At 41.0% G+C, this 27,776-nt stretch overlaps 1 protein-coding gene across 4 annotated transcripts; it reads right to left on the bottom strand.

Annotated features, from left to right (window-relative positions):
- Positions 1-186: 186 nt before the first annotated feature.
- On the bottom strand, positions 187-24,552 carry DAB2 (DAB adaptor protein 2). Of its 4 annotated transcripts, none has more exons than XM_069879823.1 (15): positions 24,448-24,552; positions 13,386-13,501; positions 12,136-12,275; positions 11,332-11,430; positions 10,875-11,006; positions 8,956-9,036; positions 8,688-8,711; positions 8,371-8,418; positions 8,129-8,191; positions 6,002-6,631; positions 5,014-5,167; positions 3,908-4,429; positions 3,300-3,391; positions 2,368-2,426; positions 187-1,647 (listed from the first exon to the last, which is right to left on the bottom strand). In XM_069879823.1, exons 2-14 carry the CDS (start codon positions 13,477-13,479, stop codon positions 2,373-2,375), a joined length of 2,133 nt encoding a protein of 710 aa, XP_069735924.1. In that variant the 5' UTR covers positions 13,480-13,501; positions 24,448-24,552; the 3' UTR covers positions 187-1,647; positions 2,368-2,372. The 4 variants fall into 4 exon arrangements, with proteins under 4 accessions (XP_069735924.1, XP_069735927.1, XP_069735925.1 ...); XM_069879826.1 differs by having other exon boundaries at positions 6,344-6,631; positions 24,448-24,551; XM_069879824.1 differs by lacking the exon at positions 24,448-24,552 and adding an exon at positions 18,788-18,803.
- Positions 24,553-27,776: the final 3,224 nt, after the last annotated feature.

Genomic DNA, 27,776 nt, shown 5'->3' with positions numbered 1-27,776 from the left:
TTACTGAGGGACAACATTTATTGCAGAGGCCTAACGCAAGAAGCTGCATGAAGACTTAAGGCCTTCCTATCACACAGCTATTTTAACCATCATTTAAGAAATAATTTTTAGCAGCCTCTGCGCTCCTAGAGTCAACTAGACCACAAGACTGAGTTATGAAGGACAGAATCAAGAGCCACACTGATGTTTGGTATGAATTGTTGCTTCATTTTAATGTCATTAAGTAACAATTACTTGAGATAGTACAGTTTTATTTAACAGTTTAACATCCGTAAGCTTCCATATTTCCAGTTTGAGTCAAATATTCAAATTTTTTTTTTTTTTTTTTTGCATTACAGAAAGTGCAAGAGACATTTATATACAACATTAATTGCATGACTGAATGGGGTACTAAAGCTGTGTTCACGTTGTCTTCTTAGCTCTCCAGTTCAGAAACAGCCTAGACATTTGATTTACCGATACTATTTCAAGTTCGTACTTAGCATTAACAGAAAAGTGTCTGACACATCAGCCATCACCACTGGCCCAGAATGTAGCTGTTACAGTCAGTTATAACCAACTGATTTAGAGATCTGTTACTAAAGAGGTCCTTTAGAAAAGGCACAGTTTTCAAGAGATGGAGAACTGCTTCTCATTAATGGCAACAGAGATGGTGCATCTGTTCACAAGGAATCTAGGCATGGAGTGAAGCTGTGATTGCCTTTTTGCTTTAATATACTAGAAACATACCACACTACACCATGTGACAACTCAAATGGAGCAACATCAGGGACACTCACTGAGATACATGCAAGAAGCCCATCTGCTTGTTCCATTTGTCTGCCAAGCCACCTCAAAAAAAGTAATCCTAGTAGATTTCCCTCCCTGAAAAAAAGCCATATTAGCACCAAGACAACAGTTAGTGTCCATGATTAACCCAGTGTTCTGCAAGGAGTGTTTCAGCTTATCTGTCCCTACAATGTAGAAATCTAGAACTCAGGACCCCAGCAGTTCTGTTACAGACCCCACAGTCCCTTTATTACATATTTATGGTGGAATGATAATTTTACAATTAGTTAAATAGACAAGTATTGGATTTTTCCCCATTCCACATATCTAACAGCTTTGTGGCTCAGAGACCAAGTCATATGTCCACTCACCAATCAGAGCTGAGTAGTATCCCCTTAACTTTACAACTGGCTGCCATTGTGATAACAGGCAATAGACCTAGTTGTTTAAGATGCAGAGTTTTACCTACTAATTCAGTTCCCTTATGTGAAGGTAACACTTCTTCCTCAGGTACATTCATTGTCCAAAAATATAGGAACTAAATGCTACAGAAAGAGGAAGTATAGTGACCATATTTTACAAGACACAGGACTTAGTATTACTAAGCTCTTCTGTGGAAGATTGTAAAGAATGTAAGTAAAATTAACATTCACCAATTTGAATTTAAGACTCCAGCATGAGTACAATTCTCCATTTGCTTTACCCTGAGTTATCATCTTCACAGCATGTTCTTTGAGGGTTCCCATTTCAATCCACTTGGACATGTTTTAGATTACAGACATCATGGAACTGTAGCAAGAGTGGCAGACAAAGTGAAACAAGTAGAAAAATCATGTTGAGAAGAGGTCCAGTTATTCCATTGTCTTTTTCTGGTTATGCCTAGTATGACGAGAGGACTTAAAGTTAGGATGGCTGTAAGTTATAGTTTTATTGCTTAAACTAGCTTAGAGCCACTGGAAATAAAACTAAAGCAATAAATAGCAACACTTGTCTTCTGTTACAAGGCACACAATATTTCACAGAAAGGCTTAGAGGTGTGGCAGAGGAATAGATCTGCTAGTTTGACAGTTCATATTCTCTAGTCAATGGTATACAAGTTTGAGTTTCATTAGGCTCCCGTTAAAAAAGCTCTCATAACAGCTGTTATTCTGCTTACTCTTGTTCACCCAGAGTACATACCCACAATTACTTAGGGGAATAAACTTCAGAAAGCTGAATGGGGCACAGTGTGCCAATGCTCTCCTAAAGCAATATCTGAAGAAATTCAGTCAGTCCCTCTGAGTTCGGCAGCACATATTTGCTCATTAACTTTCCTTAAGTAAAGGAAATCTAGACCAATTGTGGCCTTGAGAATTAAGTACATGGAAGAATAAAATCTTTATTTCTAAGAAAGTGAGCTAGTTAGCCTTTACTATAATGCAGTTATGCACAAATCTATGAAGCAGTATTCAAGCAAAAGTGTTCTTAGAGGGACTATTTGCCATACCTCAGAGAAACTTTAAAGTTAAACTAGTATAGTTTTTAGCCAACTCTTTACCAAAGGTTTCCAGAATAATTTTCAAAGAATGAAGTAGGTTGTCTTATTAATGGAACACTTACCTGATCTATGCAAATGGGTTGCCAAAAGGATCGCCAAAAGGTGGTTTCTGAGATTCTTTCTAAGGAAAAAGAGATCACAGGCTATTAGCGGACTTCCAGGTTTACTTAACATGATTGTGTCTGCTAGCTCCTGTTCCAAACAACACTGTTTTGAAAGAACACTGCAGAGACCCTGCCTAATACACCTTAACTGCACTGCTTTATCAATGAAAAAGGGCTCTAAAGTCTTGTAAGCAGTTAGCCTAGTCTAAGGCTAAGTATCAGGAAAGCTGACAGTGCTTACTAAACACTCATTTGGAACTGAGCCAGCATAGTCATGATAATGTCTGTTTTAGCCCAACTGTAGCCCAAGTTGCCTTAGCCCAACGTAAGCATTGGACTTAAGTTAAAATTCTGGAATTGATCCAGGGTTTCCATGGACGCCTTCAAGTGCTGTGCCCCAAATGGAGTGATGTGGCTAAGCCACTTCCTCTTCCAGTGTGTGCTGAATGTAGGAGCCTTGTATTTGTTCAGCAAGAGCATTGCACAGTCCACACTGCTCAGTCTACTCCAGGGAGGTAAATATAACCAAAGCAGAAGACTTCTGCAGCTACATTATTTTACAGTCTTTCATAAAAGCTCCCTCTACTGAAGAACCTTCTGCTAACACTTGCAGCTTGAGGAACTGGTTAAGGACCCAAACCAAATGGAATCATATTTTGGTAGCCTTCTTGTAACAAATGCCCGCTGTTAGATTGAATACCAGCCACAGACATGCAAGAAATTTTGTTCCACAGCCTCTAAAGCCAGAACTAAACCAGTGTTCAACCTGTTGTTAAGGAAAGGTTGGTTGTTGTTTTGGGCTTTTCTGTTCTGTTTTTTTTGTTTTGTTTAAGTGGGCTTGTGTTGGTGGTTTGGGGGGGGGGGGGATCTTTTTTTTTAGCACTACTTACAGAGGAGGCACTGAAAGGGTCTGTTTTAGCTTGACTTTCAAACTGGCCGTCAGCTGGCACCATGCTTTGTCGGGGAACAGGCTTTGGTGGTTCTAAGGAAAAGAAACATGCTGCTATAATCACTTCACAGCTTTAACAAGTACACAGCTTTAACTTTATAGCAGCACTAAAGCTCATCTAGTCAGATACGAAAAAAACCCATACAGAAGTTCCTTTGCATGACCTCACAGCTTTATCTTCTAGCTGTACCTCACTACACTTAAGCTAGATGTGACTTCTAACACCATACGGGCTCAGTTCACCTCAATGTAGTGAATTAGTTTATACACTAGGTGTCAGTGTTTGGCCACTGACATCGATCAATTCTATGGCATTGTTAGGGGAAGCCAATACTTCAACCCTCTGTTTCAGTAACCATTCAATCAAATTTGTAGTTCTATCAGAGAAGACTAGTGATCAGCCATTCCAATTGCTGAGTAGTTACCCAAGCAGAAGAAGCAAAAGATTTTACAAGTCATTTTGGCAGACAGCTTCTATGTCATTATCTGTACTATATTGAATAACGCCTACTTTACTACTACAATAATTGCTGAAAGCTCCAGAAATACCTGAAATGTTTTGTTGCTCTCTCCTTGCTGGTACTGCAGGTGGTTTTGTCAGATGGAAGTCTTTGAACATTTCCTTGACATCCTTTATCTCTTTATCCCCAAGTGGATCCAGAGCAATAAAAGCATCACTCTCTTTCTTGGATAGCTCCTTCTGAGGTGCAGTTCTGGGTGGTGGCTGAGGTAGGCTAGTAGTTGATATGGAGGGCAGTACAGATGACGTCTGAGCAGCTTGTGTTGATGTTGGGAACACACTACTCTGGAAAGGATTTACACCACTCGATGGTTGCACCCATGTACTAGGTAGAACTTGTGCCACCGGTCCCCAAAGACCAGAGGACTGAGGGGCTGCTGAACCAAGAGATGCAGGTTGGTTCCAGCTTGGCACTGCTTGAGTACCAAAGGCAAGTGATTGATTATATCCTGTAGGCTGAGCAGGCATCATAGACCCAGGAAAGGCTGATGAATCCTGAGTGAAGGCAGGTGTCTGTGCACTCCATGGAGATGAAGTTACTGGCAAGCCACCTGAGGGAAAGATTGTTGTTACACAGCACTGCAGTGTTCTGAAGACCTCAAACAAGAGTGTACTAGTTCCACTGGAGGCACCAGTGAAAAGTTTTTCATGTACTGTTTGCAAAATCTGTCAATTTATACCTAAAAATCATTTGGGGCAGAGAGAAGTGGGTTAATAATTTTATTTTTTTTTAAAACTCTGCTCCATTTCAGTCCTGAGAACTGAGGTTGATATAACAGAAGGAATGTAGTCCTAGCACAGGAGTGACAGACGTCTTTGCCATATAATTACTTCTACGCAGATGATTATTAAGACTCTGCAGCAGCGTTACCCTAGCCTCCCAAGTTGTGCTTGGATAACTTGAACATTGTGTACCTAGAACAGCAATACACTGCCAAAAGTTTAAGCAAAACCCCAATCCCAGTTGAGGATGCAGAGTTTAGGCCACTATTGATATAACTTAACAGTTTAGAGCAAGAGAGCACATGGCTTTAAGGGATACAGGACTACACAAGAAGTAAAGGGTAAACAGAACCCCTGCCCTGGTGTTATCAGGAATAAGACCTTATTCATCTGGAATAAGACCTTCACTAACCTAGACCAGCCAAAGGAGGTGCTGTGGTAGAACTTGTTTTGAAGAGGTCCAGTGGATTAGTTGGCACAGATCCTGTTTGTGCCACTGAAGTCAAGGTAGTGCTCCCGGTAGTCGGCACAAAAAGGCCTGAGCTAAATAGGTCACTGGATGCAGTCTAGAAAGAAAAAGAATCTTTGTGAGATTGCATGGCAGAACATATGCTAGCATGATCCAGAATACTTAGACCAGATCTACAAGCTTTTATTTATTTCACCTAGAGCAGAGATGGCAGCTTTAATGTATACATCAAAGACAAGTACTAAAATCTAAAGCTTCACCATTTTGTTCATGCCTACTGAGATGCATGGCATTAAATAGGTATAATATATAGTAGCCACAACCTAAAAGTAGAATTTGAATTATTTTCTATCATAACGTCTATATCTATGAGCTTCCTTCTGCCCCCCACCCCTCTAAACATTCCTACTCAGTCTACAGTGGCCCTTACAGTTGTGGCAAGGTCAACAGCAGAATTTTGCATCATATGAGTACAAGAAAAATGCAGATGACCCAGAGCTATCCTGGCAAACTGTTGAGATGGCCCTCAACATGCAGGTACTAAGAAGACATGTAGGTTTCTGTAAGCTTGTACTAGGACCTCATTGTCATGAAACCACAAGTTGATGGGCATACAGCTATCATTACAGGTTCTGGCATCATACCAAGTGTCAATATGTATAGCAGCATACTTACCAGACCTTTACAGAAGTATGGCAGCATTAAGGAAGAGAGTATATAATTTAGTGACCATTGCTATGAAGCATTCATGAATGTCAGAATGTACCATGGCTGCAGAGAGGTTAGAGTAAGTATAGCAGGTAAAAAAGAATTAGATGTGTTGTGAAGCTGTTTAGCCAGTAACACAGTATGAAGAAAGAAAAGCTTCCTTCACCCAGCTTCTCTAAGTAAGAGCATGCATATCACCAATAATTACTTGAACATGGTTCACCTTGACAGACCTCCTTCCTCTTCCTGGCTTGGTAGTTTGTGGTGGTGGGCTAATTGTTATAGACTCATGTGACATGAGCTGGATATTGCTTTCAGAATCCAGCTTTAGTCCATTCTGCAGAGATATTCCTTTGGAAGGACCTTCCACAAACAGGTTTGCTGGGGCTTTAAGAAAGCCATTCTGTTCTCTCTCTGGTACCCCATTTGGAGTTCTTGCTGTAGGCGACTTACTCTCAGGTGGCCACTGACTTGTTAGTACTTCTTGTTTGCCAGTTCTATTAGAAATCTGGTCAAACTCTTTACCAAAGTAGTCAATATCACCATTTGAAGCACCATTACCCACCGGTGTCAAGGTACTGAGACTTTCCTTCTTCTGATCAGCAGATTTTAGAGAATCAAGTGAAGGTGGTGCAGATTGGTCTGGCTGTGCAAAAGGATCATCACTGAAAGGGTCTGGATTAGGTGTGGGAAAGAAGCTGAGATTGGTAGAGAAAGAACTCTTGGGCAAGAGGAGTGGCTGTGGTTGTGGAAGAGAGCTTGTGATGCCATTCAAGAAGAGATCCTCTTTTGTAAAAGTCTGTTTGGTCTCAATTTCAGAATTTAGATCCACTAATAAAATTTCTTTAGCTTCCTATGTGTCCAGAAAGAAAAACAAAGTTAGTTTTATGTAAGACTTGCTGCATAGTACAGAAGCTCAAGGAAAAGAGCTACAAAAGGAGAGATCCAAGTATGCAATACATTATACTAGTAAGTATTCAGAGTCACAGTGAAATTGCTCTAAAGCTTCATCTTATAAGTCATTAAGGTACGCACTGCTAGCTATGGTTAAATCACAGCTACTTAGTTTCAGAAGCTCCACGTTAAAAGCACCTGTTCTATGATCCCTTAGTTAAATATCAGATGCTTGTTCTGCAGCCTAGAGTGTGGAGAGTCATTAAGTGCTATTTACACTTAGGCTTTCACTTAAGTCAAGGGTTCTAGTCCTTAGATTTGACAAGCTGTGAAAACACTGCCTTACTGTGACTTCAAGTTACGTTCTCAGCTTTAGACTAACACTAGAGAGCTACTTGCCAGTGGGAGACGTTAACACACCATCTCTCCACCAAGCAGGCAGTAGAAGGATTAGACTTGGGCACTTAGCTATACTGCTGGCACCAATTGTATTGTGGCTGATGGTGCTGTACAGTGCCAGAACAAACTGGTAGGATTCTGGGGAATCCGACTGAGCTATGACGAGTTTTACACACACTTTTGTGGAGTTAGGCCATACCTTGAACTAGACCTACTGATCTAGAATGGCCAGGAGTCCACTGAGGGACTTAAGGATACACTTGTCCATAAAATAAGCTTCAGCTTTAAAGGTCTTTAGCAGAGTTTCTGTAATAGCTCTTATGACAACAGTACATATTTCTAAGATACTTGACCAGAGAAATGGGCCTATGGGAACCTCATGAAGTTCAACAAGACAAAGTGCAAAGTCCTGCACCCAGGCAGGTCAATCCCAAAGGATAAATACAGGCCAGATAAGCAGATGAACATTTGTGGGTATTGGTGAAAGAAAATTTGAATGAACTGGCAATGTGTGCACACAGGCCAGAAAAGCCAATCACCTCAAGGGCTGCATCTAAAGAAATGTGACCAGTAGGTCAAGGAAGATAATTCTTCCCCTCTACTCCACTCTGGAGAGACCCTGCCTGGAGTACTGTATTCAGCTCTGGGTGGTGAGGCACTGGAACAAGTTGCCCAAAGAAGCTGTAGATGCCTGGAAGTATTCAGGGTCAGGTTAGACGGAACTTTGAGCAACATGGTCTAGTGGAAGGTGTCTGTGCACATGGTAGGAGTGTTGGCACTAAATGATCTTCTGGATCTCCAGCCCAAATGCATTCTATGAGTCTATGACTAGCAATGCATGATTCTGTTACACAGTCAAGTGAACTCTGCTGGAAAAGAATAACATTAGCTACTCTACTTAGTAAGTAGATAGTATTACAGCTGTAAGACAACAATACACTATGGACAGCTACAGAGATGTCTCAGTGAAAGTAGAAACCAGGACTAAAAGTAAAATCAGATCTTATAATCTGGATTCGAAGCAATAGACAAGAGAGCTAAACTAGATGCTACTTACTGTGGGACTGCTCATATCAGGAGGTGTTGACATATCCCCAAACAAGTTCATCTGGTCAACTCCCTTTAAGCCAGAAATATTGAAAGAATTGGTATCTGTTAGAGCTCTTGCAAGAACACAAATTAAGTATTGTGCAGATCTACTGTAAACACATCCAAATACTCTATTTCCCACACAATGCAGAGACAGATAGTTATGAACTCCTTAATGGTATCAGCATAGAGTTCTAAAATTTAACCTACCAGTTTCACTTTTTCAGCTTGATCAGCAGGTAGTGCTTCACTACCATTCTGTAATAGATGGATAACAGCATTAGCAATAATTGGAATATCAAAGCCTGCCTTGAGGGGAGGGACTTGCAGGCTTCAAAGAGCAAGGGACAGAAAGAGGAAGTATGATGGAGATCACAGTATTAGTTCTGTAATCCCCTTTTACTCTCAATTCAACATAATAGAGCACATGAAATTGCCTTCATAATGCTGGCAGTGCAATCAAAGTCAAAGTTAGTTGTGTTGCAGCAGAATACCTAACTAAGTGAGGCTGAGCTGGAGTGACTTACCTCAGTCTTACATGCTTCTTCACTCTAAAGAAAAAGAGAGCTTTTAGTACCTAGACATGTAGAATATCCAAAGCCTCTTGGTTTGGAGAGCTTATCAGATCTAGGAGGTAATCAAGCTGCTGGTACAACTACCAAGCAATAGCTTCAAGTGATCCTGTGTTTAGATAGACCTCAGTGTCAAGTCTTACAAGAGCTCAAAAGCCAAGCCAAAAGTTGAAGCAAGTTTTATTTCTATGCAGACTAATGCAGTTCTAATAATTTTACTCACCTTTTTCTTGTCATCTTCTTTCTTCTTCATGTTATATATTAGTTGGAAGAGGTCCTTAAGATCAACAACTAGAGGTTCAGCCTGAAAAAGAATGTAGATTTTAGGCCATGTCCTACTTCTCTGTTGACTTCTGCTGAGGCAACGGTGCAACAGTAAGGTTGCAATTCCTAAATGGTGCAATGCTAAGGCTGAGATAACAGGAAAAGTAAGAGTTTAAAGGACTGTCTGGTCTCCACACAAGAAAGCTTATGCAGAATCCAAGGGTAATGGGGAACAGCCACCTTAGAACTGTTTACTCCACAGGGAAAGTGGCTGTATTTGTGCAAGTTCTGCTATGTTTTTAGTAAAAATCCATGCACTTATGAAATCTTGCACTAGAAGCAAGTTGTAATCATGTTTCCTCAAAAGTGCAAAGTTTGTATAAACTCTCTGGTAGTCTCACAAGAAGAAAAGCATTTTGCATCTCTGTTTTCTACCAACTCCAACATCTGTAGATGATACTACATCTGTTTTTCAGCAGGATGCAATTAGATCAGCAAGGCAAGAACAAGGTAAGATTATCATCACCTCAAACATGTAAACCAACACCAGCTTTAAGTAGTACCAGTATAAGGATAAACATTTAGTGTGAATTAGAAAGGCCCTGCATTCCCTGTACACCCATTAACAAGCACATTTTGCATGGTCACTGAGGTGACTAATCTCCACTATACTCATTTTGAACTTCTGCTTGAAGCAGCGTCTAAAGTACGACAAGTCCCCTTGTTCAGCCACTGCCTTTGGCTCAGGCAAAGAATCTGTTGAATAGATCTTGCTGTTTACATCTGGGCATCATCTTCTCCTAGTCAAGGGTTTTAGGCATGCAGCTGCAGGAAAAGCCATTTAATGAGTTAAGTTTGACAAACAGTACATCTGTAGCAGTCTAGAGCTGCAGAAGTCCTTGCTTCTCAGATAGACAAGTTTGTATCAAATACAGTTAGCAGCAAGTCAGAGCTGTCCACAGGTTGGTTAAGGTTTTAGGCTGGTGAGCAGCACCTCACTGTGAAAAGCTCTGTCAGAACAGACTCCATGTCAGGGGACATACAATTCCAGTAAAGCCAATACAACACAGGACTCTGACAAACTAATAAAACAGGCTTAGGAGTGGATGTTACAGTTGTTAAAGTACCAACGTGCTCCAACATAGAGCTCCTCAGTCCCATCTGTGTTGGGCCTGAAGTTGCAAATAGTTTCTCCAGGAGGGCAGGCAGGGACGCAGATGAAGAAATTACTAGCTTCTAAGTCCTGGCTTTTCAAGTCATTATAAGGACTACTATAAAGACACTATAATAACAAGCTAATAAATGATGACTATCTAACTTTGTTCAGGTCATTTAGGAAGATGCATAACATGCAGCAGTAATTTCAAGAAGTTTGTTTCCGATACTGTTTATGTGCAGATTCTCTTCAGAAGGACAATACCTGGTTAAAGTATTTCTACATGGGGGAACCTAACACAGAGGGATTAGAATCTCTCCTAGAACTAACTCTAGGAGGACCAGAGTTGCCTTCAGTGATCCCAGAAACACCATTTGACTTGAGAATTAGTTTCCTCACAGACAATACCAGGCCACTGTATAGGAAAGTCCACGATAATGGCTCTGTTCATCTCACTAATGACACCCATGGTCTATGGATGTGTTCAGCAAAGTTAATCATAGTAAGCAAGGCCACTTGAGTGTTTTTATTCTGGAATGCAGATTAGTCAAACAAGACAAAAGCCATTGGTGATACAGCCAATTCCTACCGCCTTTCTTTAGAAGAAGGCTATCCATCTGTGCTGCTATGACCCTATGCCTCATAGGGATACCAGCAGAACACTACACCGTTACCAGATGGTGTTTACACAATAGCATTGGAAAAAGGTGTCTGATCTCTACCTGTTGTGCTGTTTTTATTGCAAAAAATTGGTGCTGGCCTTCTCCTCCACATATATAGCCAAAGGCACGATTGTCTGTTACATCCCGAGCAATAAAGGAGATTTTGTTTACTGGATGCTCATGTTCTATGACCTGGAATTGGAGAAAAAAACCAAAACAAACAACAATAAAACCTATATGTTTAAAATGCTAGTGACATAATAGCTGCTCTTCTCTGTAGTTAGAATGATTGAAACTGTTAGAAGGCTTCAGTTCAAGACTCATATTTATCAACCTTCGACTAACCACAATCAGATGTAGTTATCCTGTCAGGAAGCTTCAGCATTACAACCCATTTCACAAGAAAATTTATGTGGCTGGCATTAAGGAATCTAAGAATCTAGTTCAGATTGGTCTAACTTCCAAGCCCATAATTTGCTTTAAGAATCCTATTAGGAGAAAAAAAGTAATCTCTTACCCCAGTTTTCTCATCTACTATCTTGATACCAGAAAGGGAGATGTTCACCCAGATCCTTTGTTTGTGCTGACCCTGGGAACGGGCTGCCACTGCCATTCCCTAAAGAGGGAACAAAGTATTGATGAGACTTTCATTAGACTTTGTTTCCTTATATTCATCATGAGCCCATGTCTGTGACTGTAGTAGTGCTAATTAGTTATTCCTATGCAGGTGTACCATTAAAGCAGCATTCCTCTTGCAACACATACCTCATTAGGCTAAGTGATACCTCAGAATGAGATTTGGTTTCTTCTGTAAGTGTTTGAGCTTTAAAACTTATCTTAGTTCACAACTCTGCTGCAGTAGCAACATCCTTACCAGCTTTCTCTGACCTGATTGAAGCTACATGAGCATTCTGTGCTGCAGAAGTAATAGTCTTCATTGCTGCAGGGTCTTATTTACCCTCTGGCTTATCTGTATGTCTTGGTGTCACTATTGCCACACGATGCCAGCCTGCACTTTGAGATGAGTGTTAAACTGCAGAGTTCCCCCTCCACATCCAAACGTCAAGCTTGCTATTTGTGATCAACTTCATACTATTTGCATCCATAATGGATGCCTACAAGAGACGAAATGGAGCAATTCAAGCTATCAGTGAAACTGTCCTTTGAGTAAGGAGTTACAGCTTCAGAAGTAACATCCATCTAGGATGGCCTTGTCTTTACTATGATAAGCTGTATTTGGCACAACTTCAAAATGGTCACTTGATCGGCTTTCTGAAGGTTACCCAAAAGTTGTTCTCTATGTGTCAGCTCAAGCTGTTACCTTCAGCTTCATCATTGAATCCTGACTCATTTTGTCTCCTCTTGCCTCTGGGACATCATCAATGCCAATCAGTTTAGCTTTGTATCTCACACCATCACCTTTGAATCTAGCCAAGAGAGATTCATCTGTCTTTTCTGGTCCTGGAGATAAAGAAAAAAAAATTTTTATTTTAAGAGAGAAATGTCTATATGTCATTTTATTATTTTTTTTAAAAAATATATATACCATATAAGTATATATTAAAATTGTCCTTTTGAGTACAGCTGACTAAGAACTCAGTCCTTCCAGTACTGTGTGCACTGCAATGTAGTCACTCCTTTAAGGTCACAGTGCTCTTGTGGAATCTGACCTCATTTCAAAGAATAGAGTCCAAGGTTTAATATTTGGGGACTTCAGAACAATTGTTTGTCACAAAAGAGACAAATATTTCTAGGCAACAGCCAAGTGGATATAAATGCTAAGCAAAAACACGAAGAAGAAATTGTACTTCCCACAGCCAATGAGCTCTTCAGAAGGTAGCCTTTAGTTCTGGTGTAGTCAGATCTCTTCTTAGTGTGCAAGAATCTCCTAGTTCTTGTGCTAGAATTTTCTACCAACACCATTTCTACAAGTCCTGGTACCCCATCCATGTAATCACACAGCATCTTAATTAATCTGCCGTTTCTGCTGTTCCCAGAACGGAGAACTGCTTGCTTTTCTTCGCTGCATGCTCAATATATACTCAAGTGTGTACCTAGGTGTGCATTTCTGTATGACCTAATTCTATTTACGTGACTTGATCTATCAAAAAATCTATTATTTGATCTACAATAATTCTCATTAAGTGAGCTTTCTAGCTCCTCTGGTCTAGAATCTGTATCTGCGTCCAGCACTTCACTCCCTCTCTGGAAGGATGCAAGAAAGTAAGTTCAGGTTAAAAAACTGACAGCTACCTGCATGGTCGTAGGTCTGGTCACCTCCTCAGGAGGCTTGGACTTCTCTAGGCTTTTGAAGACCTGTCATGCTCAGCAAATGAGTCATTTAACAGGTGGAACAGAGCTCAGAATTTAAAGCTAGGAAAAAAACCACCCAGCTAAAAGTCTACCTTCTGGTTAGATTTATTTTGCTAGCCTATTTACTAATTCTTACAGTCAGCTTGAAACCTTAGAATTATTGTAACTATGTTGTAAGAGTGTTGTTAGTTTTAGGCAAGTGCAACAAAATTAAGGATACTGACTAGCAGAGGTGTTCAAGAGACAAGCATTTCTTACCTTTCTTTTTTTCCTTCTTTGAAGCTTGTGCTTTTGGTGGAGCCTGTTGTTCAGGCTGGCTGTTGACAGTCTTAGTTTCAGCTTCAGTAGACATGATGAGATGGTGGTTATGCTTGCTGTAATTTGAAAAAATCCAAATAACAATCAGGAGATAGACATAACATTTTTACCTTGAAGAGGAAATATTCTTATTAGACCTGTTAGTCCAGTATTGTTCTGCTGAACATTGAAGCCTACTCGTGCCTGAGAGCTTTAGTAGTGACCACAGGAAGTCTGACTCACCGTCTGTTCATCTCAGCATACAGAGAGCATGAAGTTATGGCCGCTAGGTGATGAACTCTCACCTCAGTAATACTTAATCAGTAGAGCACACTGACCTACATCCACATGCTGCACTTGCATCACTGTTTTAATCTGTTAACCTTTAGCTTTTTACCATTTAAAGCTATTTATAGAACCTCAGATATTTTGCTTCATTCTCCTTCAGCACTGCCTGCTGCACCTCCGTAGTAGGATATGAAAGAATGGAAGAAGCATTTGCTGGGATCTGTTCCAACCACCCATGATGATGACACCAGAACATACAAAGGAATCCACTAGATCTTGTTCACGTTTCTACAGCTAGTGGAAGTCTGAGATTATACCATCCAACAGGTAAAAGCAAATAGGCTCCTTAGGCTGCAAGCAGACTGTTCCAGGAAAAAAACCCACAACAAAACTCAGTCCCAAAACTCCACACCCTTGTCTTAACAGTAACCTAAGGTTTTCAAAACCCTACAATTTAATAAAAAGTATGGACTAGTACAACCTATCTCTTGGCTACCCCATGAGACCCTTTTGCCTCTGAGATACAAGATGCATTCAAAAAAAATCATGTGCAGTCATCATGTTTTGTTCCTACACAGCCGAAGCATTGATTCACACTTATCAAACAGAAGAACTCATTAACTTCATGGAGTTCTGAAGATCATCTATACCAAGCCAGAAAGAACTAGACATTCACATCTGCTACAAAAACTGTTCTATAAATCTTCTATCTGGGGTATTGCAGCGTTTTCAGTCAGTCTCTTGAATTTTAGGGTGACAAGTGAAGCCAAGAGACTGTTGAAATGATTAAGTAGCTGGGCTAAATTATATGAGTAACTTCCCCTGTATCCAGAAAAGCAGCCACAGTCCAAGCCACACCTTTTATATACAGGCCACCATTTGAGATATACTATTTATCCAGATACAAAGGCTGAAGCATTATATGTCCTCTAGAATTAGAGGCTTGTTATTCTCAGTAGCCTATTTGTTCCTTATTTTCTTTAGTTAGAGCTAATGCTTTATCCATTACTTAGAAAATATTTTTAGGTTTTTGCTCTCACTCCCGCCTTTCCCTCTTCCCTCAATTCATTACTAAGTTAGGTGCTACAGGCTGACTCATCCAGCTTGCCACTAACAAAGTAATGGATGTCAACGCTTAACAGTTTCTTAACCTAGGAAAAAAGAAATTTCTAGGTCTTTGAGAGAATTTCACTCTGAAGGCCTCCAGGAGGGAAGCTTCAAGGGAACTAGCTTTTAATATAAGTAAAGTTAAATCTAGCTATTTTATTAGATGGTTTGTGAATTGTATTTAGCATTGCTCAGGTACATCAGAGATAAAAGTGCTCAGATGGAAAAGATCTCTGGCAATCATACCTGTTGTCCTTCACAAGCAACTTTTCTGGCCACAGCTGGGGAACATTTGATGCAAGGGAACAGAGCTGTTGTGAAAATTTCAGGTGGTTCCAAGTAGGAATAGATGTTAGTGGAAGAGTTGATACAACAAGCTATGTTTATTTAGGAAATGTTATTGCTGAAAGAGCGGCTTGTTACCCTACTCTGACAAAGTAGTAAGGAGGAAACTATTACAGTCAACAGGGATTTTGCAGGATACTTGCACCTGTGCTAAAAAGTAGCATGTCCATTGAAAACCACACATTGAGTAGGTAAAATGAAGACACTAATTTTAGACTAGTTTGTCTGATGGTATAGTTTTGGATGGAGATAGTCTTTTTTAGCATAAAGAGCCTCTCTAGATTTATCAAATTCTTCAGAAGCAGAGAGGAAGGAAAGAGTTGAAGTTGAATCATTAGGTTAACCACCCATCCTCTCTTTAAAGGGCAGAAGGAAAAGGCCTGGAGAACAATAGAGCAAAGAAATACTCTCTAGGAGCTGAGTCACAGCTCTAGGACATTCTGCCCAGCTCTGTGCTGGGAAGAAGAAATAATAACCTCAAGGAACTGAGTCTTGCCGGTCAGTAATCCTGCTTCCCCAATTTAATCAGTAGAGCTACACCCAGCTCTGCTGTTATACAACCACAGTTAATCTCACTTTGAAGTAACACTAAGATGCAAGGTCTTTGTCACATTGAAGTCTGACTTCTTCATTAGAAGTGCTGGTGTGTTCTACATGCAAGTAACAATTAAAACAAAGTTAGAATCATCTGTTTGTAGTTCTTTTTTTTGCTTGGAGGCTTCCTTTCACACTATTCAGTCTCTTAGTATTTCCTTACTCAGGCTGTAGAAGTATGGCAACAAGAAACTAGAACTGCTCTGTTATACTTGAATTCTGAGTTAATCTGAAAAGACCCAGCCGGCAGTACGGCAGGATTAGATATACACATACTTTCATGCAAGGACAGTCATGCCTTCAGTTATACTGGCATAGTGGAGAACAAGATCATTTCTACAGCAACTATGCCAGCAGACTACTAAGTTAAGTCTTTTGAACCTTCTCCATGTGGATAACTTGCTTGCTACTACAACAGCTTAATTACTCGCTATGAAATTGTATGGCCCATTTTAACTACTATGCTAAATGCACTATTTCAGAACCCTGAGACTGTAGATTCATGAATGTTGCTATACTGGGAGAAGCGTTCCAAGCTCTTCCTTGTATTCATAGATGCACGCCACATTTTGTTCAGTCACTTTTCACTTTATTCCAGAAAGGGCTTATTAAAAGACCACTAATAGTATCTTCCTCCTTTCACATAGAGATTATCCTGTGATGAGTGAATACTTATCACTCCTTAGGGAAAGATCATTTAAGGCCTTCAACACAGGCTTAGAGGCATGAGCTGTTACCTACTGTCTCAAGTAAGGCAATTGACTATTCAGGCATTGTACTTAAATTTTTACACACTTGCCCTGGGAAAGTCAGTCTTAATACTTCGGACACACTATGCTCTTGGTGTCTTCTCTGAACTCCCTACAAGAAGAGCTGTTGGTAGTGACAAGTCATCCTTGAAATACATGTTTCTTAGCAAGACTTGAAGCACACCAGAAACAAATTTTGTTGAGCAACATAGTCTCATTTACGTGATGCTTTGAGCAAGGGGTGGCAACATGGCAGGTACCCTTAACGGATATATTTTTGGCACATGCACAGGGGATTGAGAATCTTCATTATGGCTGTAGTCTGTCACAGACTTTAAAGACTGGACAATTAACCTCACCCAACAGACAGGATTTTTGCCTCTCAGCAGACAAAAATAACTGCCTCAATGTTAATGAAAGCTTGTCTGATGAAAGGTTAGGGACGCTGAAAAAGTTGAGAGGCAAGGCAGATAAACTAAACATCTGGTCAGCAGTCTCACACTTTGTCCTTTTCACAGCCTGTGCTCTTTCTTTGTCCCCTGATACTACAAGTACATGATTCAGCTTAAAGAGTTATCACACATAAATATTAACCTCAAATTATAATCTGAGAGGTCAGGAGAGGACAAAAGAAGCTTTTATTGCCAAGTGCAAAATAGCCTGCTAGGATGAAGTAGTAACCGGAAACATTGCAATAGTTCAAGTGCTGGACGTGATTCCAATGAGGTTGTTCCCCTCCCCTCACCTTCTCAAAGAGTTTGTCAGGTTCTTCTGGTAAGAAGGCAGTATCAGGACCTGCACAATGTATGCTCAGAAGTATCTCTAGCCATCAAGTTCTGGATAGAAAAGCTGTTTTCAGAAGGCTGGTAAAAAAGCTCTCTTCACTTCAGTGAATTCAAGACTTCAGTTCTGCAGGCTAAAGAACTAGTCTAAAGGCCAAACAGCAATACACAAAACGACTAACAAGAGTCAAAGTTGTAAAGCCAGATACATTTACTAATAATGGACTATCTTGATTAGCATCATTTATCCACATTAGCAGTATAATAGCATGTTTGTTTGAGCCCCTGTATGACTGAAATCCTTATGTGCATAACCAACTATCATTTTCTGCCTAGTTCCTGCTGCAATGTTAGTGCCACAAGGAGCCTTGAGAAGGACTAGGCATGCATTAATATATCAGAAACATGAGTGTGCTATTCAGACTTTTGCCTTTTGAACAGGGTCATTCATGCCAAGGAGTCAAAATACCATCTTAGAGTGTTTTGTTTCATTGCTAGAACACTCATTGCTCTAGCATCTGGCAGTGCCTAAACATTCACGTTAAATAAAACTCCTGCAACATGGCACAAGATTATTATCATTTAGATGGAAAATTCCAGATGCTTTTTCTATTGCAAGCACAAACATTAGTTTGTTTCCTTTATTAAAGCAATCAAATTAGTCTGTTAGGGACTAGCATAGCCAATGACTAAAACATAGAATATACTAGCCTTACCCACAGGTAGGTTATACCTGTTAAGTATTGTTCACACTTGTTATGTATAAGAGTACGCATAAGTACCTGCTTGAAGACACGTGGTAGAAGAGAGTTCATAGACAGCTTGGGAACAGTTGCCCTCCAGCCTGTCATGTCTGGAATGCAAGACTAGCATCACTTGTTAGAAAGGTGACTGAATACAGGTTCCTATACCACTAAGTCTAAACCCAAGCCTCTGTGGTTATTCTTACAAAAGAGACAACTGAAAAGAATGTTGACTTACCTTTCCTGGCTAGTGAAGCTATCTGTCATTCTAACAATCAGTAAAGTCTAGATTAGCAATGCCCCCAGCAGTTTCACCTTGTGATTCCTTGATAGCATGGAAACCAAGACCAGTGTTTTCAGCCTAAGTTCAAAAAGCCTCTTTAATTGTCCTGTTTATGCCATAGGTAGTTTGAAACATGCTTTGTGGTTAAGAGATCATTTGCTTGGTATCATGACCTCGGTTAAGTCAGGCACTTGGCCTGCTGGGCAGAATATTTCTAGATTAACAAGATTTTACTTTTGGGAACTTCCTTCATGCAGTCTGCCACAAGGAATGTTGGATGTTCTGTCCTCTCACCCAAGAGAGATTAATACTTTGTCAAGGTATTAAGGACACCTTATGCCAAAGGCTTCCTCTACCAACAGGACTACCCTCTTGCAATAAGCTACAACTGCCCACCCATGTTGCAGGATATGGCACATAGCCCAGCTTTCTTTATCACATAGAGCCAGTAATGAGAAACAAGGCGGCTTACATTCATCTACTTAATGGAATAGCAGGGAGTACCTTCTTCACACTGCTCCCTTCCCCCAGCACCAACTGCAAAGTAGATAAAGATCTTAGTACTCCAAACAGGCATGTCAGCATGTTGGCATGTACCATTGCTGGTGCAGGATCATGCCTGTGAAACTACCCAGACACCATTTCAGTCAATTTGCCAGGTGCTATTTCATCAACAGAACGAAACAGTCTGTTCTCATCATGTCAGTGCATCAGCCTCCTCTGAGCTGTTTGAGTTTCAGCAAGAATGTAGAAATTCCAAGTTTCCAAGTGCTTTCAGCACACCTGAATCACAGCCAAGTGAACAGGTGGAACTGAAGAGGCCACAATTTCTTATGAGTTAATTAGTTTCTTCTCAACTCAGCTACTGCAGTAGCTCTACTTTGGATATTTTTTTTCCACTTGACAAGCAAATAATTACAACTGTTACAGATATACTAGAACAGAGGGCTCAGGGGAAGTCACAATCAGTTTAACCAAGCTGTACTCACTAAAAATTTGGAAAGATATGTTAGCAAGGCTTCCTTTCTGCTTACTTTAAAGGAAGAAAGTGAAATGCTTTTCATGAGCTAGCACTATCTAGCTCCTGAAGATTTAATCTCAAACTGAAGGGAACTAGCATTGTCATAGCTTGATAGTTATTCTTAAGCCAGGAACTCCAGTGTCCACAGTTAATGTCCAGGCACCTAGGCAGTTAATCTCCAATTATGAGTCATTCCAGGAATAAAGTAGCATCTTGCAACTAGCCTTGGTAGCAGCCTGTCCAATCTCTGTTCAGCATTTAGGATTCCAATCTGCTAGTTAATTTCTTAGGTTAAGAAACCCCTTCACTCTAAGTACCAGCAATATCAGCATCTGAACTCCAGATTCTTCTTTTAGAAAGAGATTGATAGATATTACAGTATACACTTTCTTCATAGAGAGATATTCCATTGGCAACACAGGCTTATTATTAGATTATATACTTAGATTAATCACAAGAAGTTTCCTCATATCAGTCTTCCAGGAAGACTGCATGCTTTGCATCATGCTAAGAGGCCACTCCTCTATACTACTTTCTCAAATTTCCAGTGATGAAGCCTCAGAGATCAGCAGCTCCCAAGACAGAGTTCAGTTGTCTGTTGTACCTAATGCTCAGGAAAGCACCACTTGCCTATGCACAGGATGACAAATCTCAGGCCATGTGCCTGCAGTGCGTGCCACTCGATTATCTACCAATACTAGAGGCTCACTAGATATACCAAATAACCTGGAAGCAAAGCAGTCATTAATCAAGACAGCTAGTGTTTACTCAGATGCAAACTAGTTTGAACTAGACAACAGCTCAAAGACTTCATTTCCAACTCCAGTCCTAACTCCCCCCTGCCTAGAAAGGCTGTTTCTGATCTTTTTGTAGTTAGTATAGCAGAGGACTCTTGCCAATAACTATGCTTTTCACACCCTTTCTCAGAGCAGGAACTTGACACATACTGAAATGGTTATCATAAGTTATTTCAGCTGCACGCTGTTAACTGTCTTGTGCTGGCAGTGCTATCCCTCTTCACAGTTTGGGTGTGGGCAAGCTACACAGAGAGATAGCATATGTTCTTTACAGCCTATGCTAAACTAAGTGTTCTTATACCTGTTCGTGAACGTATTTGTACAAGCAACAGGATTTAGTTGGTTTGTTCGTGTGCTCACTCAATCTATAAGCATGTGGTAATGGTCAGTGTCAAGCACTGCAGTTTTCTGACCCAGCCTGATGATCTCATGAACACCTGCCCTTAAACATTCATTTTAGCAGTATATGAAGAACCCTCCACCTAGCCCCATGCTACAGTGCCTGTTGCTACAGAAACTGTTGTAGCAGTCTGTGCCACAGGAGTCACTCCATAGTGTTCCTAGTAACACACGAAGTTACACACATGATGAAGTATGTTCATCAGAAGTATGATGAAGATTCTGTTTACACCTTATGAGTGCAGGCTTTTCTACAGCAGTTCCAGTCCTCAGTTGGATATTAGTAAGTACACAGCTTAATACAAGGGTTACTGTAGGTGTTAAGATTAGTCATTACCAAGGGCCTCAGCCCTGTTCTTTTCATGCAGCAAGACAGGCAATGAATAACTAAACAAGACGCAAATCTAAAAAAGGTGGTATACAAAGATATACACCAGAAGCAAAAAAAGGAGTAACCAAGACTCCGAGTTCCGCTGCAGCTCCTTCAGTAGCTAAACAGCTAGTCTACTATTCTGCAGTAAGTTTCCCTGTTGGTAACTGTAGTTTCGCATTTGTGATGTACATTAGGAGAAGTTTACAATATTCCTCCTAAATCCAGACACTAAAGTAATCCTGATCAGACTACCTAATTTTGCATTTCTATGATGGTCTTGATATCATGTCACGGATATGCCCCACACATCAGAAGCATGCAAAGACAAGAGTGAGACTTATATCCTACTCTACATCAGCCAGGCTGGCAGCTGCGTGAAGCGAGAACTGCTGTTCAAGCTATTAGAGAACTAGTTCTTACTCATACAGTGCCTAGAGAGCTAGTTCCTAGCTGATATTGTCATGAAGCCTCCTGTCAAGGTAAAGGTCTATTATCCCATTTTTCAGATCTGCTCAAGAGAATCCTCATGAAGTATTTTACTTTTCATCTTATTGCTTAAGGATGCAACATGAACTGACAGAAGCAGGAAATTCAGCTCTAAGGCCAATAGTCTGCCCTTAACTGGCCCCATAATAAGCAAGCTTTGAGATATAAGGTGCCATGCACCAGCCATGAAGGTTTATTAGAGTTTTCTTTAAAAAAATCTCAGATTGTTGCAAGTAAAGGTCTGCAAGGCATTTCAGCTGAGACACTTCATCTTCAAGCATTCCATAACACATACAAAGCACATCCTTTCAGAAAAGGGGAACTGGAATGGCCTATACCCCATCAACCAGGGCTGACAAGAGTTAGATGGAAGAAGATGCTTTGTTCAGCACTCAGCTACCCAGCTTCTAAACAAGCTAATCCTGTTGAAACTGGTACCTATTGTTTATTGACTAGGCCTGCCACTATGCTTCATCCAGCTTCTTTATAACCCTGAGACCCTTGAACCCAGATACTGCCTCAAAATCAGGTTTCTAAAGTCAGTCTGTTTTTTTTAGTCAGGGTACTTAGGCACTTTATTATACTTGATCCCTTTAACACAATCTCAAGTTGTACTTCCATGGAGTCCATGCTGAGGGAGAAGAGCAGTAGCTTATGCTTAGTTCTGTTTCTCAGCAGAAGCTCATACAGACCCCTTATAATTGCTCCTCCTCACTCCAGGAGCTAGTGTTTTGATTCTCCTAGTAATCCCTTAGTCTACATGCAAGATCTAGGATTTTCTCTAAACCCCTTGCAAATTACAAGTTACCTTCATGCTATCTCTTCATCATTTCTTTTCACAGAATCTAGTTAGCAAGCAGTATTTGCACAATCAGTATTGTTTCCAGAACAAGCTGACTTTCTCTGGATGTGCTATTTATTGTTTCATTGTCCAAGCAAATTCATGCTCACCTATTACTTGCTTTGCTGAATAAAGTCCACAAACATTCCCAAGAACAGGGTTAACCCAGCAGGTCACACAAGTGCCTCAGCACTGCAAAGCTCCCCAGCAGAGAACAGCAATAGGAGAGAAAAATCTGTAGATTGGGCAACAATGTTCAATAATTACAACATGTTATGTACTTTCATTTACTACATATCTCAAGCTATGTTTTTTATCCTGGACACCCCAAGCAGACACAAGCCCTGATTTCAGCCCCCCCCACCCCTCGTCACTAAGTGCATTTATTTGCCTTCCTGCAGAGACAAAAACCCAAGAGCTGTTTTTGCCACCCTTTGCATATATTACATTTACCTGTTTACAGTGCTTCTTTCTGTATCTGCTTGCAATATGAAAGCCTTAAGCAAGAAGTGTATGCATAGCGGCTACTGGCCTGCAGTGTGCAGTAACAGCACTTCGATATTCTTGATCAGAAAGTGGGTTGTGTACTGCAGATGTATGGAGATACTTTGAAAAGTAGCAGAAGGCACATGTTAGAATGGATAACCATCTCTACCTTCGCAAAAGGAAGCTGATGCCAGATTTTTGGCATTTAGCCCACCCCTCCAACTGACAGTGGTGAACACAACCTCTGGTTCTCAGCCAATAGCTTTGTTTGAAGTAAGTCACAGAACTATCAGAGTAACGCTTGTCATTCTCTCAGTTTCCTGTATACAGTGACAAGCACACAAACTGTTTGCTCTGCTGAGGGGAATCTATCTCAGGACTATGAGCACCTGGAGCACTCCACTTTATTCGGAGCCCTCCTGTACTGCAAGTCACAAGGTTTGCTAGTTAAGCCGCTTCTGAAGGTTCACTTGACATTCATTAAGCATTTGCATCCTCCTTATCACTTCTACCACTTGGTTCTCCTCCTCTAAAGGCAAACTCTAGTGAGTCAGTATTATTAGGAATTTCTGCTTTAGATTTGACCACATCTTCAGCCCAATCAGAAAAGCCTGGAAGCCTGATTATACCTCAAGAACCACTGTGGTGGATGCAACTGCAGTGATTCTTTTAACAGACACAGTGGATCACTCCCTGGGTCAATCCTCTTCTCAGCTGAAAAGATTTTCTTTGGATTCTCATTCACCTCTCCAATTAGCCAACTACAACCTCACCCACCTCCTGGAAGGTCGTAGTGGAAGTTCATCTGAAAACCTGCCCAACAGGTCATTATCAGATACAAGGACATATTTTCAATTTACCAGTGCCTGCTGAGTCTTCACAGCCAGATAGAACACATAGCTTCATAAATACTTTTCTCTAATTGAATCCGCATCTCTATTTGCCTGTCTACACAGGTGCTCCCAGCCCTAAGCATACTTATGCCTATTCCTTAGCACAGGGTGGGTAAATCTAAAACTAGATGCACTCAGATTTAGTCTATTTGAGACAGTCTCATTTAGGGAAGTCAGAGAAGACTTCTGAGGCAAAAATTTCAGGCCAGATAGCTTCAAACAATGCCTTCTCCCCCCTAACACACCCTACCCCACTCTCTACTCTACTCTACCCCCCACCCCGTAATTCTACCCTGCCAGTGAACTTGCATGCTTCCCTGTTAAGGGCTCAAGTAACCAGCCTCAGCTGATCTGAGGCATAGAGAAATACAGCTGTATTGGCAACACCTGCCTTTATCCTATTGCTCAGAACACAGGTACTACCCCAGCGTAAGTGTCATCATATGGTGACATAAAGTGTCACCAGCTGCAAAATCAGTTTCTCCAGCGAGGTAGAAGGCTCGTTCCACTTAATCCTGGACCTTTTTAGCTATACCCATTTACCACAGAAACAAGTATATCCACCAGCACCCCGAGGGGTGGCCCGCAAGGATGCTCAGTCATAAAAACAAACCCACCACCCCAACCCTGCTTCACAGCATCCTCACCCATCCCTCCTCTCTGCTGCTAGGGAGACTCCTTTCAGTAACGCCGGTGAAATTTAGCGTCCCTATACCTTCCCAGCTAGTGCTTCTTAGCGCTCACACACCCTTCCCTCCCCTCGTCTCCGCAGCGCCGGTTTCTCCCCGCGGCCCCATCCCGGCGGGGCGCCCTCCCCGAGCCCCCCCGCTGCTTACGGGCTAGATCCGAGCTGCTCCGAGCATGATCCGGGGGCGGCAGCCAGCCTGGCCGAGCACCGGGAGCCCGGTTAAATATTCGGTTGCGCCCCTCGCCTGCGGATTCGCTGGCCACTCACAGCGAGAGATGTGGTTTTAATCAAATGCTGGCAGCTGAGGGCGACCCAGGAATGCGCCGCGATGTTTTTGCTGCTCGCTCTCGGCTACTCCCCCTCAGCGCCGCCGCTGCTCGCGGGTTTAACCCCTTGCCAGCCGGCGCTCGGTGCCGCCTCCCTCCCCGGGACCCCTGGCAGGGGGGGCAGCAGCGGGACCCCCTCGGCCTCCTGGAGGATGGGGCCCCTCGTGTGTTTACATGAATCCGGGTGTTAAAAAGTCCAAGTCCAAACCAGCTTTTTGGGGGTTGTTTTTTTTTTTCCTTCCCAAACCAGCAAAACAGCCCCCTCGCACGCCCCTCAAATCTGCGGCTAGCTGAACAAAAATATTGGGTCAGTGCAATTCAGTTTCTGGGTCACATCCAGACCTGACCTTTGTACTTCCCACTCATATTTATTCAAACATCCAACATGTTTTGTTTCCCAGTGCAGTACAGCTGTTTTCCAACTTGTATGAAAGAGCCTCTGATTAAAAAAAATCACATTTTTGTCCTTGTAGCAACTTTTTTTTTTTTCTCAAGGTTGTACACTCAGCCTAACATTTATTTTCTCAAAACACTACAAGGTATTTCTGTTCAAAATAGTGATATTGTGCTCTACACCAATACCCAATTCAAAAAGATAAAAAGAGCAATGCTCTTCCTGAAGTTTTTATACATCAGAGAGCTATTTCTAAGTGTTTTGGAAGAGGGAAATACTTGATACAAAATTACTTTACCACTGAAGAGTTCATGGTTGAAAACTGGTACATGCATTTGGTCATCTTCTGTGTCCAAAGCTACCAAAAGATTCAATACTTACCGTATAGTATCGTACTCTCGTGAACAGCAAAAGTCATAGGAGCCCTGTGCCTGAAGTGACTAAAAGCTGATACTTGAGTCTCTCTTGCCTGTATCTTTCATTTCAGAGGTGGTACTTTTAACCAAAAAGGACACGAGAAGCCTATTTTCAAACATGAGCCTAGTGTTCACCAAAGTGTATGCCACAAAAGTAAGGAGGCATTTGCTACAATTAACAGGTTGCTGGCTAATGCACATGTCGGTATTTGCAGGATTAGATCAGAATTCCTTGGGACACTGTTGTATTCATGTTTAACAATGTTGGTTTTGTACAGCTTGCACTGCACTGTACATTGTCTTGAACACCTTGTGCTAGACGCCTACCAGCAGGACTGGAGCTTCTTGGTCCTGGGGCAGGGTGTATTTTAAAGAATAATACTTTGCTCAGCGTGCTTTGTGGAAGTTATACAGTCTGCCTGACATGAAGGATGACATTGTGCCTTGTTTAAACGTGGTGCAGTAACAAAGCAACTTCTATACAGCAGCCCAGCCTGGTGCTGGCATAAGCAGGATTACTACTTGTGCTTTGCCCAACACAAAACCCAGGCACGTTTCACTGAAATACCTTGACTAATTACATGAAAAGTTACAAATAAGATTTATGCAATTTGTTGTTGCATCTGGAAGACATGAAATTGTGTTTCATTTGTGAGAAGAGAGCAGTTAAAGACCCCTTTTGAGATGCAGTGAAATTACACCTGCTATAGAAACGCAAAGACATCCTTCACTGTCTACTTGGGACATCACTAGTAATCTCATGGGAAAAAAAATTATAGTTAATTGCTTAATAACTAACTGGAAAATTACATTTTTTTAGAGAATTAAAAAAAAAAGTCTCAAGCCTTTAAGGACTCTATTATCTATTTTGTAATACAACTTAAAACAGCTCCCCTGATGTCCCACATTGTTGAGTTATATAGTAAAACTCAGAACTGTTACATTCAACATATGTAATAGGATTACCTTCTGAATGTAGGAGGAATCCAGGCAGAAAGCCCCACAGGAGTTTAGTTATTTCACCTATACTGCACTGGAGGACTTAAAGGGCATGCTTAACACTTTATGAAAAATAAAAGGGTTTTTATTTCTCTACAGTAAACCCAGAGTCAAATGACTTTAAGCCTGACTATTCAAAGATTATAGTAGAGAGAAAATGCTGTGTTTCCCAGGATGATGACTTTTTCCCTCATATTTGTTGTGTCAGATCTTACTATTGCTGGCATAGATTCAGTCCCTACTCGAGGGTTTTTTTAAGTTAATCGTACATTGTACATGACAGTATCAGCCTCAGCACTTCCCCGACACAAGCCATTTCCAGCAGGTCTAAAATTATCTTGAAGTTGCAGCTGGAAACTTTCACCTCCATGCATTTTTCTATCACTTCTCCGGACATTAACTCTGCCCAACACACAGTCTGTCATTGGGATCACTGGCATTTCAGTCTGTATGGAAACTAGGGTAGCAGTGTGAAACAAAAACACTAAAATACAGAGATCTTCAGAAGACATCATCTTTCACAAATGCCTTGAAAGTGGTATCAATAACAGTTTGTGAAAAAGCTGCTTGCAGCAAAGCAATGTGATAGCTAATCTTGCGATGGCTTGCTCAGGAATGCATGGTTTATTATTAAAGTAATCTTTTAAGATTTTATTGGAATGTGCTTCCACAGTGGTCTTGCTGCCTTTGTGGTCTTTACTATGTGTGTGTCATCTTGTCCATAATTAAACTTTTCACTGACAGACCTGCGACTTTTTTTCCTTAAACCTCCCACTTTGAATGTTGGAATTTCATTTGAACTTTAAATACTGCCTTGGAATTTGCCATAAGGTAAACTGTCTGCTGTTGTATACTTCCCTGCACTGCTGCAGATGTTGCAGACACACAATATGTGTCTGTAGGAGGACTTGCAGACTTGCGCCTTAGTGTTAAAAAAAGGCTGACAGGAATGAATTAGTTGTTCAGATGCTCAGGTTGTCACTAGAGAATTCTTGCTTTGGAATATATGGGAATAAAAACTGATGGAAAACTGGCCTAAAAAGTATATTTTCACTGAAGCTTCACTGCTGTCAACTGGAGAAGGTAAAGTATGTCAAAGGAAACATGAAGGAAGAATTTGTACTTCAGCCTTTGGAATTCTCAGCCAAGTTTTTCATGTGACTTGGACTTGCTGACCACTTCTTTTTACAAATTCAGTTAAAGTCCACAGAATATCTGAAGCAAAAAGTATCCTTGCTAATTTAATTTACTTAAATTACAATCTACAGTTCATTTTTGTGTAGCTCTAGGCATATATCTAAGGAAACGCAATCCACACATTAATAGCCTCACTACCCAAGAT

Source organism: Phaenicophaeus curvirostris, chromosome Z (genome assembly GCF_032191515.1).
Source record: "Phaenicophaeus curvirostris isolate KB17595 chromosome Z, BPBGC_Pcur_1.0, whole genome shotgun sequence".
Classification (NCBI taxonomy): Eukaryota; Metazoa; Chordata; class Aves; order Cuculiformes; family Cuculidae; genus Phaenicophaeus; species Phaenicophaeus curvirostris.
The sequence above is the reverse complement of the archived record's forward strand: the minus strand, read 5'-3'. Positions and strand labels throughout refer to the sequence as shown.

Coding starts and splice junctions, on each gene's coding strand:
- DAB2 (XM_069879823.1), bottom strand. CDS start 13,479: ATGTCTACTGAAGCTGAAACTAAGACTGTCAACAGCCAGCCTGAACAA. Junction 12,276..13,385: donor AAAGAAGGAAAAAAAGAAAG/GTAAGAAATGCT, acceptor CTTTATCTCCAG/GACCAGAAAAGACAGATGAA. Junction 11,431..12,135: donor ATTCAATGATGAAGCTGAAG/GTAACAGCTTGA, acceptor TTCCCTCTTTAG/GGAATGGCAGTGGCAGCCCG.